This window comes from Engystomops pustulosus, chromosome 6 (assembly GCF_040894005.1).
Source record: "Engystomops pustulosus chromosome 6, aEngPut4.maternal, whole genome shotgun sequence".
NCBI classification, from domain to species: domain Eukaryota; kingdom Metazoa; phylum Chordata; class Amphibia; order Anura; family Leptodactylidae; genus Engystomops; species Engystomops pustulosus.
In genome coordinates, this window is record NC_092416.1 from 5,338,655 (window position 1) to 5,356,487 (window position 17,833).

Consider the following 17,833-nt stretch of genomic DNA (forward strand, 5'->3'; position numbering starts at 1 on the left):
AACAGTCCTGGCTGTGGGAGAAAAGACTTCTCTTAGCTAAAGTAGCCTTTGCTGTCCCACAGCATAATTGAGGGTGTCAAGTGCGGTCCATGAATTCATGTTTGGGGGAGTCTGGTGTTGAACATGAATTCATGGTTTTGGGCATCTGGTGTGGTCCATGAATTCATTGTTGAGGCGTCTGGTGTGGACAATAAATTCATGGTTGGGGGAGTCTGGTCCAGTCCATGAATTCATATTTGGAGAAGTCCGTTGCAGTCCATGAAGTCATTGTTGGGGAGTCTGGTGCGGTCCTTGAAGTCATGGCCGGGGGCGTCTGGTGTAGACAATGGGGGTCATTTACTAAGGGCCCGATTCGCGTTTTCCCAACGTGTTACCCGAATATTTCCGATTTGCGCCGATTTTCCCTGAATTGCCCCAGGATTTTGGCGCACGCGATCGGATTGTGGCGCATCGGCGCTGGCATGCACGCGGCGGAAATCGGGGGGCGTGGCCGAACGAAAACCCGACGGATTCGGAAAAACCGACGCATTTAAGACAAAAAATGTGTCGCGAAAATTACACTTACCTTCACCAGGTATAGGCCGGTGAATTTCAGGGCATTCCAGCGCGCCTCCGGGGAACTTTAGCGCAGCAGCGCCACCTGGTGGACGTCGGAGGAACTGCCTTAGTGAATCCCGGCCGGACCCGAATCCACCGCAGAGAACGCGCCGCTGGATCGCGAACGGACCGGGTAAGTAAATCTGCCCCAATGAATTCATGGTTGGAAGAGTCTGGTGTGGACAACGCATTCATGTTTAGGGAAATCTGGTGTGGACAATGGTTGGGGGATTTTGGTGCGGTCCATACCTGAAACTACCATGAAGCTGTATGAGGAAGATGGGATATAGAAAGTTGGGGTTACAATAAACAAGGGGGGCCCTGCTAAAAGGACAAAGTCAGAAGCTTAAATCCCATACATCAAATGACAGGAACACAAGAGAGGGGTCCCAGGCCCAGAGTCATTGAGCATTGGACGAGACCCTCTCCACAAGTAATGTAGCAATGAGTGAAGGAGCACAAGGGGACAGGAAGGGGTGTCCCGATGGACATGAAATGTCGGGGTGCAGATATGAGATTTTATTACGGCAGAGGTGACCATGTCTGTTCCTCATGTGGAGTCTACATGACATTAGAAGTTTTTTAGTGGAGAGAGCTGGAGACAGATCACGATGAGGAGCGCTGGGATGAAGCAGAGGCTGCTGGGTATTGTGAGGTGTCTTCCTCCGTTGCATATGACCTCGGTGGTGATGTGTTGTCCATAGCCCCCCATTGGCAGCACCCTGGAGGGCCCAGCGTTGCAGAAACTTCTACTCGCACAGCCGTAGAGGACTTCCTTCATGACGGAAAAGTCTGTAAAAAGCCACAAAAATCCACAATATTAGCGCAGACACGTAAAGACTGGCGCACGGCGCATGCGTTTTCTTGCTGTGTGCAGGTTGCATCCCATTATGTAATGGGGTCACTTTTCAGGATGTGATGAAGCCTACGAGTTGGGCGATACGCGGGGGGCGGTTTTCTCTGTGCCGGACGATCACTGGTGACATCTTTTATGTACGACGCTTTATAGCAAAGTTTTCTTGCCTATGTGTTGTATCCATCCATAAGTGTTACTGACAGTGTGTGGGGTCACCTCTAATGTATGTCCCTATATAATACTCACCATTTATACTCTTACAAGGTCTATTCAACTTTTATACCTGTTACCTTGCTTGTGTCCATGGAGCACACATTTTATATTGGCTTTTTCTATCATGTTCACTCGTCCATACACAGTGGTTATTGTTACCACGATTGTGTTTTTAATTTTTTTTAACATTCTATTTTTTGTTGCTTAATAAAATTACTTGATTACCTGTACACATCCTCTTTTTCTTTGTTCTTTATGTACCTAAGACTGGGATTGTGTCGCACGCCATCGGATTTTGGTGCAGCTGCGCTGCTTGCACGCAATTCAGGGGGCGGGCCGTGGGATGATCGGACGGATTTGGACTAAGCACGGGATTTAACATTTAAATTTGTGTTGCAATCCAAGCACTTACATGCACCAGGAAGAAGAAGGTGAACTCCGGGGACCTGAGCGGGGAAGTGACACATGCAGGATATCGGGTGCAGGATCTTAGTGACTCCCCGCACAGCGCATTATACACGGACAATGCACTTACATGCACCAGGAAGAAGAAGGTGAACTCCGGGGACCTGAGCGGGGAAGTGACACATGCAGGATATCGGGTGCAGGATCTTAGTGACTCCCCGCACAGCGCATTATACACGGACAATGCACTTACATGCACCAGGAAGAAGAAGGTGAACTCCGGGGACCTGAGCGGGGAAGTGACACATTCAGGATATCGGGTGCAGGATCTTAGTGACTCCCCGCACAGCGCATTATACACGGACAATGCACTTACATGCACCAGGAAGAAGAAGGTGAACTCCGGGGACCTGAGCGGGGAAGTGACACATGCAGGATATCGGGTGCACGATCTTAGTGACTCCCCGCACAGATCATTATACACAGACAATGCACTTACATGCACCAGGAAGAAGAAGGTGAACTCCGGGGACATGAGCGGGGAAGCGACACATGCAGGATATCGGGCGCAGGATCTTAGTGACTCTCCGCACAGCGCATTATACACGGACAATGCACTTACATGCACCAGGAAGAAGAAGGTGAACTCCGGGGACCTGAGCGGGGAAACGACACATGCAGGATATCGGGCGCACGATCTTAGTGACTCCCCGCACAGCGCATTATACACGGACAATGCACTTACATGCACCAGGAAAAAGAAGGTGAACTCCGGGGACCTGAGCGGGGAAGCGACACATGCAGGATATCGGACACAGGATCTTAGTGACTCCCCGCACAGCGCATTATACACGGACAATGCTCTTACATGCACCAGGAAGAAGAAGGTGAACTCCGGGGACCTGAGCGGGGAAGTGACACATGCAGGATATCGGGTGCAGGATCTTAGTGACTCCCCGCACAGCGCATTATACACGCACAATGCACTTACATGCACCAGGAAGAAGAAGGTGAACTCCGGGGACCTGAGCAGGGAAGAGACACTTGCAGGATATCGGGGGCAGGATCTTAGTGACTCCCCGCACAGCGCATTATACACGGACAATGCACTTACATGCACCAGGAAGAAGAAGGTGAACTCCGGGGACCTGAGCGGGGAAGTGACACTTGCAGGATATCGGGTGCAGGATCTTAGTGACTCCCCGCACAGCGCATTATACACGGACAATGCACTTACATGCACCAGGAAAAAGAAGGATAACTCCGGGGACCTGAGCGGGGAAGTGACACATGCAGGATATCGGGCACAGGATCTTAGTGACTCTCCGCACAGCGCATTATACACGGACAATGCACTTACATGCACCAGGAAGAAGAAGGTGAACTCCGGGGACCTGAGCGGGGAAACGACACATGCAGGATATCGGGTGCAGGATCTTAGTGACTCCCCGCACAGCGCATTATACACGGACAATGCACTTACATGCACCAGGAAAAAGAAGGTGAACTCCGGGGACCTGAGCGGGGAAGTGACACTTGCAGGATATCGGGTGCAGGATCTTAGTGACTCCCCGCACAGCGCATTATACACGGACAATGCACTTACATGCACCAGGAAGAAGAAGGTGAACTCCGGGGACCTGAGCGGGGAAACGACACATGCAGGATATCGGGTGCAGGATCTTAGTGACTCCCCGCACAGCGCATTATACACGGACAATGCACTTACATGCACCAGGAAAAAGAAGGTGAACTCCGGGGACCTGAGCGGGGAAGAGACACATGCAGGATATCGGGCACAGGATCTTAGTGACTCTCCGCACAGCGCATTATACACGGACAATGCACTTACATGCACCAGGAAGAAGAAGGTGAACTCCGGGGACCTGAGCGGGGAAACGACACATGCAGGATATCGGGCGCAGGATCTTAGTGACTCCCCGCACAGCGCATTATACACGGACAATGCACTTACATGCACCAGGAAGAAGAACGTGAACTCCAGGGACCTGAGCAGGTAAGCGACACATGCAGGATATCGGGCACAGGATCTTAGTGACTCTCCGCACAGCGCATTATACACGGACAATGCACTTACATGCACCAGGAAGAAGAAGGTGAACTCCGGGGACCTGAGCGGGGAAACGACACATGCAGGATATCGGGCGCAGGATCTTAGTGACTCCCCGCACAGCGCATTATACACGGACAATGCACTTACATGCACCAGGAAAAAGAAGGTGAACTCCGGGGACCTGAGCGGGGAAGCGACACATGCAGGATATCGGGTGCAGGATCTTAGTGACTCCCCGCACAGCGCATTATACACGGACAATGCACTTACATGCACCAGGAAGAAGAAGGTGAACTCCGGGGACCTGAGCGGGGAAGTGACACATGCAGGATATCGGGCGCAGGATCTTAGTGACTCCCCGCACAGCGCATTATACACGGACAATGCACTTACATGCACCAAGAAGAAGAAGGTGAACTCCGGGGACCTGAGCAGGGAAGTGACACATGCAGGATATCGGGTGCAGGATCTTAGTGACTCCCCGCACAGCGCATTATACACGCACAATGCACTTACATGCACCAGGAAGAAGAAGGTGAACTCCGGGGACCTGAGCGGGGAAGTGACACATGCAGGATATCGGGTGCAGGATCTTAGTGACTCCCCGCACAGCGCATTATACACGCACAATGCACTTACATGCACCAGGAAGAAGAAGGTGAACTCCGGGGACCTGAGCAGGGAAGAGACACTTGCAGGATATCGGGCGCAGGATCTTAGTGACTCCCCGCACAGCGCATTATACACGGACAATGCACTTACATGCACCAGGAAGAAGAAGGTGAACTCCGGGGACCTGAGCGGGGAAGTGACACTTGCAGGATATCGGGTGCAGGATCTTAGTGACTCCCCGCACAGCGCATTATACACGGACAATGCACTTACATGCACCAGGAAGAAGAAGGTGAACTCCGGGGACCTGAGCGGGGAAGTGACACATGCAGGATATCGGGCGCACGATCTTAGTGACTCCCTGCACAGCGCATTATACACGGACAATGCACTTACATGCACCAGGAAGAAGAAGGTGAACTCCGGGGACCTGAGCGGGGAAGAGACACATGCAGGATATCGGGCGCACGATCTTAGTGACTCCCCGCACAGCGCATTATACACGGACAATGCACTTACATGCACCAGGAAAAAGAAGGTGAACTCCGGGGACCTGAGCGGGGAAGCGACACATGCAGGATATCGGGTGCAGGATCTTAGTGACTCCCCGCACAGCGCATTATACACGGACAATGCACTTACATGCACCAGGAAAAAGAAGGTGAACTCCGGGGACCTGAGCGGGGAAGCGACACATGCAGGATATCGGACACAGGATCTTAGTGACTCCCCGCACAGCACATTATACACGGACAATGCACTTACATGCACCAGGAAGAAGAAGGTGAACTCCGGGGACCTGAGCGGGGAAGTGACACTTGCAGGATATCGGGCGCAGGATCTTAGTGACTCCCCGCACAGCGCATTATACACGGACAATGCACTTACATGCACCAGGAAGAAGAAGGTGAACTCCGGGGACCTGAGCGGGGAAGAGACACATGCAGGATATCGAGGCAGGATCTTAGTGACTCCCCGCACAGCGCATTATACACGGACAATGCACTTACATGCACCAGGAAGAAGAAGGTGAACTCCAGGGACCTGAGCGGGGAAGCGACACATGCAGGATATCGGGCGCAGGATCTTAGTGACTCCCCGCACAGAGCATTATACACGGACAATGCACTTACATGCACCAGGAAGAAGGTGAACTCCGGGGACCTGAGCGGGGAGCGACACATGCAGGATATCGGGTGCAGGATCTTAGTGACTCCCCGCACAGCGCATTATACACGGACAATGCACTTACATGCACCAGGAAAAAGAAGGTGAACTCCGGGGACCTGAGCGGGGAAGCGACACATGCAGGATATCGGACACAGGATCTTAGTGACTCCCCGCACAGCACATTATACACGGACAATGCACTTACATGCACCAGGAAGAAGAAGGTGAACTCCGGGGACCTGAGCGGGGAAGTGACACTTGCAGGATATCGGGCGCAGGATCTTAGTGACTCCCCGCACAGCGCATTATACACGGACAATGCACTTACATGCACCAGGAAGAAGAAGGTGAACTCCGGGGACCTGAGCGGGGAAGAGACACATGCAGGATATCGGGGGCAGGATCTTAGTGACTCCCCGCACAGCGCATTATACACGGACAATGCACTTACATGCACCAGGAAGAAGAAGGTGAACTCCAGGGACCTGAGCGGGGAAGCGACACATGCAGGATATCGGGCGCAGGATCTTAGTGACTCCCCGCACAGAGCATTATACACGGACAATGCACTTACATGCACCAGGAAGAAGGTGAACTCCGGGGACCTGAGCGGGGAGCGACACATGCAGGATATCGGGTGCAGGATCTTAGTGACTCCTCGCACAGCGCATTATACACGGACAATGCACTTACATGCACCAGGAAGAAGAAGGTGAACTCCAGGGACCTGAGCGGGGAAGTGACACATGCAGGATATCGGGTGCAGGATCTTAGTGACTCCCCGCACAGGGCATTATACACGGACAATGCACCTACACGCACCAGGAAGAAGAAGGTGAACTCCAGGGACCTGAGCGGGGAGCGACACATGCAGGATATCGGGTGCAGGATCTTAGTGACTCCCCGCACAGCGCATTATACACGGACAATGCACCTACATGCACCAGGAAGAAGAAGGTGAACTCCAGGGACCTGAGCAGGGAAGCGACACATGCAGGATATCGGGGGCAGGATCTTCATGAATCGTGGCAGATGTGCATTCCGGACTTTCCGGATTGGGGATCGCACAGGACTGGATAAGTAAATCTGCCCCGATGTGTGAGACTGCGATGTTGAGGGGCAGTTTCTGAAACTTTTATATTCAGCATAACTACAGGGGTAGCAGCCATAGCAGTTGTTATAGGGCCCGCAGTGACAGGGGGCCTAGGACCTGACATGCCACACTTAATAATGTAGGATGTGCCCCTTTATATAAATATTATACTGCACTTTTTACAGCATAATATGTATATAACATCTTCCCCACTACACAGCTGAGCCAGAAGCTCACATAAGAAATATTGGGGGAAGGGGAGGCAGAACGGCAGGACTGGGAATCTCGTCTCTACTCCTGCCGTCTACCCATGTAGTACTGTGTGTATATGCTGTATGTAGGTGTGTATATGGTGTATCATTATATTTTATTTACAGCGTGTTCACCTATTATAGTCATGGATGCACATGATGTAGAGCTATTAAATTCGGGAGCATGGTGTGTGAGATTATTATATTTTGGAGTACAGTGTGTGAGACTATTATATTCGAGAGCACAGTGTGTGAGACTATTATATTCGAGAGCACAGTGTGTGAGACTATTATATTCGAGAGCACAGTGTGTGAGACTATTATATTCGAGAGCACAGTGTGTGACACTATTATATTCGAGAGCACAGTGTGTGAGACTATTATATTCGAGAGCACCGTGTGTGAGACTATTATATTTGAGAGCACAGTGTGTGAGACTATTATATTTGAGAGCACAGTGTGTGAGACTATTATATTTGAGAGCACAGTGTGTGAGACTATTATATTTGAGAGCACAGTGTGTGAGACTATTATATTTGAGAGCACAGTGTGTGAGACTATTATATTTGAGAGCACAGTGTGTGAGACTATTATATTCGAGAGCACAGTGTGTGAGACTATTATATTCGAGAGCACAGTGTGTGAGACTATTATATTTGAGAGCACAGTGTGTGAGACTATTATATTCGAGAGCACGGTGTGTGAGACTATTATATTCGAGAGCACGGTGTGTGAGACTATTATATTCGAGAGCACGGTGTGTGAGACTATTATATTCGAGAGCACAGTGTGTGAGACTATTATATTTGAGAGCACAGTGTGTGAGACTATTATATTTGAGAGCACAGTGTGTGAGACTATTATATTTGAGAGCACAGTGTGTGAGACTATTATATTTGAGAGCACAGTGTGTGAGACTATTATATTTGAGAGCACAGTGTGTGACACTATTATATTTGAGAGCACAGTGTGTGAGACTATTATATTCAAGAGCACGGTGTGTGACACTATTATATTTGAGAGCACAGTGTGTGAGACTATTATATTCGAGAGCACAGTGTGTGACACTATTATATTTGAGAGCACAGTGTGTGAGACTATTATATTTGAGAGCACAGTGTGTGACACTATTATATTTGAGAGCACAGTGTGTGAGACTATTATATTCGAGAGCACAGTGTGTGAGACTATTATATTTGAGAGCACAGTGTGTGAGACTATTATATTCGAGAGCACAGTGTGTGAGACTATTATATTCGAGAGCACAGTGTGTGAGACTATTATATTTGAGAGCACAGTGTGTGAGACTATTATATTCGAGAGCACAGTGTGTGAGACTATTATATTCGAGAGCACAGTGTGTGAGACTATTATATTCGAGAGCACAGTGTGTGACACTATTATATTTGAGAGCACAGTGTGTGAGACTATTATATTCGAGAGCACAGTGTGTGAGACTATTATATTCGAGAGCACAGTGTGTGAGACTATTATATTTGAGAGCACAGTGTGTGAGACTATTATATTTGAGAGCACGGTGTGTGAAATTATTATATTTTGGAGCACAGTGTGTGAGACTATTATATTCGAGAGCACGGTGTGTGAGATTATTATATTTTGGAGCACAGTGTGTGAGACTATTATATTTGAGAGCACAGTGTATGAAGCATTTATATTCAGGGAATAGTGTATGAGTCAATTATAATTAAGGGCACAATATGTGTAGCTATAATATTCGGGAGCGCAGTGTGTTTGGCTCTAGTTTTCTTATATTATGGGGCTTTATTTTTGGTGAGAACAGAGTCGTCTCCTCTGGGTTATAAGGGTGAGATGTGTATATGAAGACTAGCCCGGTCACCTTGCTTCATGGATCTGGTGTATTGGATGCAGGTATCTTCATCCCCGCTGCAGCGCTTGATACTTTTCCTTAAGCACAGATGAGATCCGGAGACGTGACAGTCGGGACAGATGAGACCGTTCCTCTGGTCACTGAGCGCTGGCACTGAGAGGATGACAATGAGGGAGCGCAGTCAGTAGCGATTCCTTTGCTACTTTGTATATACTTTGTATATTTTGATTGATTTTGCATTTTCATACATGCAGACACCAGATATGTTTCTTTTTAGGTTTTTTTTTTTCATACTAGTTTTGGGGAAAGTAATTAAAATGGTTAAATAATCAAAAAAAATCACTTTTTTGGTTCCTTGGGGAGATTTAATCCTCGGTTGTAGGATTATTCTGTTGGGGGGTAATAGTAGATACATGATGAGGATACAGCCAGTTTATGGAGGGACCTGCAGCCATATGGGGCCATGTGATCCTTTCAGATCCAGGACAGAATGGACTGTTTAGTATTGGCTGAACCCAATGGTCCTGGCTAAAGGGACCCAAACCCACAATTTTTGAGATGACTTCATCCTAATAATACATCAAGGAGTGAGAATCCTTCAATATTCTAGGCTTCCTCCAGAACTCCTGCCCGACCACCACTGAGTTACAGCCCGTCTCTATATTGACCAACGTCAGAATGGACCTGACTCTCTAAGAACCCAAATCCAGCTCCTTGGCCACTGGTCACCTCCTGGATCTCCCTCTGATCTTCCTGGTTTGGCTCTTCAAACATTTAGAACATCAGAAGATAAAACCTTTGAGACCCCTCCGAGGTATTGAGGGACTTTCCTAATCAGATGATTGATAATAAGTTCTGGGACTGGTGGTCCTGCCTGTACCCCTGATATTTGGGTCCCGGCCCTGGGCTCCTATCCCCTCCTACTGCTAGAGCCGGCTCCTCACACTCAGGCTCTGGACAGTGACACTGGCTCTGGTGGCAGCAGGTGGTGTTGATGGACATGGTCTTCTTGCTGCTGCTGATGGAGCCTCTCCTGCTGCACTCATGTGACATCCCGCACCTCCGGAAATATTGCACTTGCTCTTCTCCATCTAACAAAATAATCAAAACTAAAAATAATCACCGGCACAAATGTCCATCTTATCTAGTGCTATAGAACACTGGAGAGAAGCATGTTATAGAGCAGGCGGAGCTGAGCAGATTGTACATAGTGTCCCATCTGCAGACAGTGGGGGTCATTTACTAAGGGCCCGATTCGCGTTTTCCCGACATGTTACCCGAATATTTCCGATTTGCGCTGATTTCCCCTGAATTGCCCCGGGATTTTGGCGCACGCGATCGGATTGTGGTGCATCGGCGCCGGCATGCGCGCGATGGAAATCGGGGGGCGTGGCCGAACGAAAACCCGACGGATTCGGAAAAACCACCGCATTTAAAAAAAAAAAATCTGCCGCGGAGCTTGCACTTACCTTCACTCAGCCCGGCTTGGTGAACTCCAGTGCATTCCGATGCTTTTCAGCGCAGCAGCGCCACCTGGTGGACGGCGGAGGAACTAACTTAATGAATCCGGGTCGGACCCGAATCCAGCGCAGAGAACGCGCCGCTGGATCGCGAATGGACCAGGTCAGTAAATCTGCCCCAGTGTGTTATAGAGCAGGAGGAGCTGAGCAGATTGTACATAGTGTCCTATCTGCAGGCAGTATGTTATAGAGCAGGAGGAGCTGAGCAGTGTGTACATAGTGTCCTATCTGCAGGCAGCATGTTATAGAGCAGGAGGAGCTGAGCAGATTGTACATAGTGTCCTATCTGCAGGCAGCATGTTATAGAGCAGGAGGAGCTGAGCAGATTGTACATCATGTCCTATCTGCAGGCAGTATGTTATAGAGCAGGAGGAGCTGAGCAGATTGTACATAGTGTCCTATCTGCAGGCAGCATGTTATAGAGCAGGAGGAGCTGAGCAGATTGTACATAGTGTCCTATCTGCAGGCAGCATGTTATAGAGCAGGAGGAGCTGAGCAGATTGTACATAGTGTCCTATCTGCAGGCAGCATGTTATAGAGCAGGAGGAGCTGAGCAGATTGTACATCATGTCCTATCTGCAGGCAGTATGTTATAGAGCAGGAGGAGCTGAGCAGATTGTACATAGTGTCCTATCTGCAGGCAGCATGCAATAGAGCAGGAGGAGCTGAGCAGATTGTACATAGTGTCCTATCTGCAGGCAGCATGTTATACAGCAGGAGGAGCTGAGCATATTGTACATAGTGTCCTATCTGCAGGCAGCATGTCATAGAGCAGGAGGAGCTGAGAATATTGTACATAGTGTCCTATCTGCAGGCAGCATGTTATAGAGCAGGAGGAGCTGAGAAGATTGTACATAGTGTCCTATCTGCAGGCAGCATGTCATAGAGCAGGAGGAGCTGAGCAGATTGTGCATAGTGTCCTATCTGCATGCAGCATGTTATAGAGCAGGAGGAGCTGAGCAGATTGTGCATAGTGTCCTATCAGCAGGCAGCATGTTATAGAGCGGGATGAGCTCAGAAGATTGTGCATAGTGTCCTATCTGCAGGCAGCAGGCAGCATGTTATAGAGCAGGAGGAGCTGAGCGGATTGTACATAGTGTCCTATCTGCAGGCAGCATGTTATAGAGCAGGAGGAGCTGAGCAGATTGTACACAGTGTCCTATCTGCAGGCAGCATGTTATATAGCAGGAGGAGCTGAGCACATTGTACATAGTGTCCTATCTGCAGGCAGCATGTTATAGAGCAGGAGGAGCTGAGTAGATTGTACATAGTGTCCTATCTGCAGGCAGCATGTTATAGAGCAGGAGGAGCTATGTAGATTGTACATAGTGTCCTATCTGCAGGCAGCATGTTATAGAGCAGGAGGAGCTATGTAGATTGTACATAGTGTCCTATCTGCAGGTAGCATGTTATAGAGCAGGAGGAGCTGAGCGGATTGTACACAGTGTCCTATCTGCAGGCAGCATGTTATAGGCACAGCAGACTCCGTGCCTAGGGTTTACAGCTGAAAGAGACGCCTGGGTGCCAGGGATTTTATTAATATGCCTGAAGAAAAAATTTTTGATTGCAAATCCAAAGTGCCCCCCTCCATGTGTCTCGGGCCCACCAGCTCCATACTATACTCTGATCAATGCTAGAGGTCTTTAAGACGCTGCTGCAATTGATTATGAGAGAAGCGCACAGGACTTACTGCTCTGAGCTGCTGTGCGGCACAGGTCACTGTATGCACATGTACGTCCCCATAGACGGCAATGGCGGCACGGCGCAGATACGGGCAAATCCGGGCCGCACACCGCAAATAGATAGAGCATGCTTTATCTTTCGGCGTGTCCCGCTATTCTCTATGGAGGGAGGGGGGGCCGCCCTCCTCTCTTACCGGGGACTCAGCATTAGCTGTTTGGGTGCAAACACAGTGGGGGTCATTTACTAAGGGCCCGATTCGCGTTTTCCCGACGTGTTACCCGAATATTTCCGATTTGCACCGATTTTCCCTGAATTGCCCCGGGATTTTGGCGCACGCGATCGGATTGTGGTGCATCGGCGCCGGCATGCACGTGACGGAAATCGAGGGGGGCGTGGCCGAATAAAAAAAAACGTCGTATTCGGAAAAACCGCCGCATTTAAAAAAAGAAATTGGTCGCACGGGCCATACTCACATGAAGGCGATGAACTCCGGGGCACCTCGGCGGACGTCGGCGCAGCAGCGACACCTGGTGGACATTGGGCGCAGGACCTTCATGAATCCCCGGAAGACCCGAACGCTCTTGTTATAGAGCAGGAGGAGCAGTGCTTTACCATACAGGGTGCGCGTAGCCTCAAACAGGCAGACGTCCTCATCAGCGGCGCACAGCAGAAAACTGGAGACGTCCAACTCCTTCCCAAAGCAAACGGGACACCAGAGAAAATGACCTGCGGAACAGAAAACTGTTATCCAAAAACTGTGCTACGACACGTTCTATTGGTGCAGAGCCGCGATGGGGGAGGGGCTATGGAAGGGATAGAGCACAGTGCATGTCCCCCATATCCCAGCGTCCCTCTAGCGCCCCCCTGAGGTCACTCACCTGCAGGCAGAGGCTGCTCGTGGCTCACTATTGTACATGCGGCGACTTTATCCAAATCAAAAGGGAAAAGTCTCATTTCTTCTTTCTTACAAAAGTTTTCTGTGGCGCAGCCGCGGGAGTGGAGGAGGGAAACTGCGGAGACAGAGGAAAATCCGGATAATACAAAGCGGAAAAGTGATGTGACGAGGGACACCGGGGCGGATGCATCTTAGGTTTTTCTATTTTGCATATTTTTTGCACCTAAAATGTCTCTGTTTTTGCGACTTTTTGTAAAGAGATTTTATAAATCTGACATTGTGCTGGGAACAGCCAATCATTCCCCATTCCGGAATATTCCACAGACTAATAGTATTTTTATGGGGGGGGGGGGTTTAATATAAAAATCAAATAATTGGAAATGATTTTATGTTTTAATGATAATAGTAATATCACAGCTTTGTGTATAGAGACGTCCTGTGTGTCCTGTACCTGGTGCAGCCGCAGTCACCGCTCCTCACATACATTATAGGGAGAACCTTACACTGTATATCACTGACGCATCACTGTGTGCCTATAGAGGGCGATACGCTGCCTGATCCTCCCCCCTGAGTACAGGGGGAGGAGTCAACCTCGGCAAAAGATAGTGATTGGCTGTTGCTATTGTATTTGGTGGTTTCCCAATGAGGTCATTGTCCTTATATTGAGACTGAAATCACTGGGGACCTCCCTCCTGCTGAGTGACACATGTCCTGAGACAGGGGGGAGGGGTAAGGGGAGGGGCAGGGGGAGGGATTTAATGTGAACAGCCCCTATCTATCTATCTATCTATCTATCCATCTCCTATCTCCTATCTATCTATCTATCTATCTATCTATCTATCTCCTATCTATCTCCTATCTATCTATCCATCTATCTATCTCCTATCTCCTATCTATCCATCTATCTATCTCCTATCTCCTATCTATCCATCTATCTATCTCCTATCTCATATCTATCCATCTATCTATCTCCTATCTCATATCTATCCATCTATCTATCTCCTATCTATCCATCTATCTATCTCCTATCTATCTATCCATCTATCTATCTCCTATCTATCTCCTATCTATCTATCCATCTATCTATCTCCTATCTATCTCCTATCTATCTACCCATCTATCTATCTCCTATCTATTTCCTATCTATCTCCTATCTATCTATCTATCTATCTCCTATCTATCTATCTATCTATCTATCTATCTATCTTCTATCTATCTCCTATCTATCCATCTATCCATCTATCTCCTATCTATCTCCTATCTATCTCCTATCTATCTATCTATCCATCTATCTCCTATCTATCTCCTATCTATCCATCTATCCATCTATCTCCTATCTATCTCCTATCTATCTCCTATCTATCTATCTCCTGTATGTAATGTCTGTATTATCTGTACTAGTGTCTGCAGTGAATGTAATGTCTGTATTATCTGTACTAGTGTCTGCAGTGTATGTAATGTCTGTATTATCTGTACTAGTGTCTGCAGTGTATGTAATGTCTGTATTATCTGTGCTAGTGTCTGCAGTGTATGTAATGTCTGTATTATCTGTACTAGTGTCTGCAGTGTATGTAATGTCTGTATTATCTGTACTAGTGTCTGCAGTGTATGTAATGTCTGTATTATCTGTACTAGTGTCTGCAGTGTATGTAATGTCTGTATTATCTGTACTAGTGTCTGTAGTGTATGTAATGTCTGTATTATCTGTACTAGTGTCTGCAGTGTATGTAGTGTCTGTATTATCTGTAGTAGTGTCTGTAGTGTATGTAATGTCTGTATTATCTGTACTAGCGTCTGCAGTGTATGTAGTGTCTGTATTATCTGTACTAGTGTCTGCAGTGTATGTAGTGTCTGTATTATCTGTACTAGTGTCTGCAGTGTATGTAATGTCTGTATTATCTGTACTAGTGTCTGCAGTGTATGTAATGTCTGTATTATCTGTACTAGTGTCTGCAGTGTATGTAATGTCTGTATTATCTGTACTAGTGTCTGTAGTGTATGTAATGTCTGTATTATCTGTACTAGTGTCTGCAGTGTATGTAGTGTCTGTATTATCTGTAGTAGTGTCTGCAGTGTATGTAATGTCTGTATTATCTGTACTAGTGTCTGCAGTGTATGTAGTGTCTGTATTATCTGTACTAGTGTCTGCAGTGTATGTAGTGTCTGTATTATCTGTACTAGTGTCTGCAGTGTATGTAGTGTCTGTATTATCTGTACTAGTGTCTGCAGTGTATGTAATGTCTGTATTATCTGTACTAGTGTCTGCAGTGTATGTAATGTCTGTATTATCTGTACTAGTGTCTGCAGTGTATCTAATGTCTGTATTATCTGTACTAGTGTCTGCAGTGTATGTAATGTCTGTATTATCTGTTCTAGTGTCTGCAGGGTATGTAATGTCTGTATTATCTGTACTAGTGTCTGCAGTGTATGTAATGTCTGTATTATCTGTACTAGTGTCTGCAGTGTATGTAATGTCTGTATTATCTGTACTAGTGTCTGCAGTGTATGTAATGTCTGTATTATCTGTACTAGTGTCTGCACTGTATGTAGTGTCTGTATTATCTGTACTAGTGTCTGCAGTGTATGTAATGTCTGTATTATCTGTACTAGTGTCTGCAGTGTATGTAATGTCTGTATTATCTGTACTAGTGTCTGCAGTGTATGTAATGTCTGTATTATCTGTACTAGTGTCTGCAGTGTATGTAGTGTCTGTATTATCTGTACTAGTGTCTGTAGTGTATGTAATGTCTGTATTATCTGTACTAGTGTCTGCAGTGTATGTAATGTCTGTATTATCTGTACTAGTGTCTGCAGTGTATGTAATGTCTGTATTATCTGTACTAGTGTCTGCAGTGTATGTAATGTCTGTATTATCTGTTCTAGTGTCTGCAGGGTATGTAATGTCTGTATTATCTGTACTAGTGTCTGCAGTGTATGTAATGTCTGTATTATCTGTACTAGAGTCTGCAGTGTATGTAATGTCTGTATTATCTGTACTAGTGTCTGCAGTGTATGTAATGTCTGTATTATCTGTACTAGTGTCTGCAGTGTATGTAATGTCTGTATTATCTGTACTAGTGTCTGCAGTGTATGTAATGTCTGTATTATCTGTTCTAGTGTCTGCAGGGTATGTAATGTCTGTATTATCTGTACTAGTGTCTGCAGTGTATGTAATGTCTGTATTATCTGTTCTAGTGTCTGCAGGGTATGTAATGTCTGTATTATCTGTACTAGTGTCTGCAGTGTATGTAGTGTCTGTATTATCTGTACTAGTGTCTGTAGTGTATGTAATGTCTGTATTATCTGTACTAGTGTCTGCAGTGTATGTAATGTCTGTATTATCTGTACTAGTGTCTGCAGTGTATGTAATGTCTGTATTATCTGTACTAGTGTCTGCAGTGTATGTAATGTCTGTATTATCTGTTCTAGTGTCTGCAGGGTATGTAATGTCTGTATTATCTGTACTAGTGTCTGCAGTGTATGTAATGTCTGTATTATCTGTACTAGAGTCTGCAGTGTATGTAATGTCTGTATTATCTGTACTAGTGTCTGCAGTGTATGTAATGTCTGTATTATCTGTACTAGTGTCTGCAGTGTATGTAATGTCTGTATTATCTGTACTAGTGTCTGCAGTGTATGTAATGTCTGTATTATCTGTTCTAGTGTCTGCAGGGTATGTAATGTCTGTATTATCTGTACTAGTGTCTGCAGTGTATGTAATGTCTGTATTATCTGTTCTAGTGTCTGCAGGGTATGTAATGTCTGTATTATCTGTACTAGAGTCTGCAGTGTATGTAATGTCTGTATTATCTGTACTAGTGTCTGCAGTGTATGTAATGTCTGTATTATCTGTACTAGTGTCTGCAGTGTATGTAGTGTCTGTATTATCTGTTCTAGTGTCTGCAGTGTATGTAGTGTCTGTATGATCTGTTCTAGTGTCTGCAGTGTATGTAATGTCTGTATTATCTGTACCAGTGTCTGCTGTGTATGTAATGTCTGTATTATCTGTACTAGTGTCTGCAGTGTATGTAATGTCTGTATTATCTGTACTAGTGTCTGCAGTGTATGTAGTGTCTGTATTATCTGTACTAGTGTCTGTAGTGTATAAAATGTCTGTATTATCTGTACTAGTGTCTGCAGTGTATGTAATGTCTGTATTATCTGTACTAGTGTCTGCAGTGTATGTAGTGTCTGTATTATCTGTACTAGTGTCTGCAGTGTATGTAGTGTCTGTATTATCTGGACTAGTGTCTGCAGTGTATGTAATGTCTGTATGATCTGTTCTAGTGTCTGCAGTGTATGTAATGTCTGTATTATCTGTACTAGTGTCTGCAGTGTCTGTATTATCTGTACTAGTGTCTGCAGTGTATGTAGTGTCTGTATTATCTGTACTAGTGTCTGCAGTGTATGTAATGTCTGTATTATCTGTACTAGTGTCTGAAGTGTATATAATGTCTGTATTATCTGTACTAGTGTCTGCAGTGTATGTAGTGTCTGTATTATCTGTACTAGTGTCTGCAGTGTATGTAATGTCTGTACTATCTGTACTAGTGTCTGCAGTGTATGTAATGTCTGTATTATCTATACAAGTGTCTGCAGTGTATGTAGTGTGTGT

The 17,833-nt window shown here is 46.6% G+C and overlaps 1 protein-coding gene across 1 annotated transcript in view; it reads right to left on the reverse strand.

The window, feature by feature from the left end:
* Positions 1-1,101: 1,101 nt before the first annotated feature.
* The window catches only part of LOC140065297 (phospholipase A2 inhibitor and Ly6/PLAUR domain-containing protein-like), a 31,624-nt gene continuing 14,892 nt past the window's right edge, over positions 1,102-17,833 (reverse strand). Inside the window, exons 2-6 of the mRNA XM_072112890.1 lie at positions 13,202-13,333; positions 12,936-13,049; positions 10,065-10,211; positions 9,130-9,273; positions 1,102-1,389 (exon numbers count right to left, since the gene is read on the reverse strand). Coding sequence (XP_071968991.1) covers positions 1,169-1,389; positions 9,130-9,273; positions 10,065-10,211; positions 12,936-13,049; positions 13,202-13,333 — 758 coding nt within the window. The 3' untranslated portion in view covers positions 1,102-1,168. The remainder of the gene's footprint in view (positions 1,390-9,129; positions 9,274-10,064; positions 10,212-12,935; positions 13,050-13,201; positions 13,334-17,833) is intronic.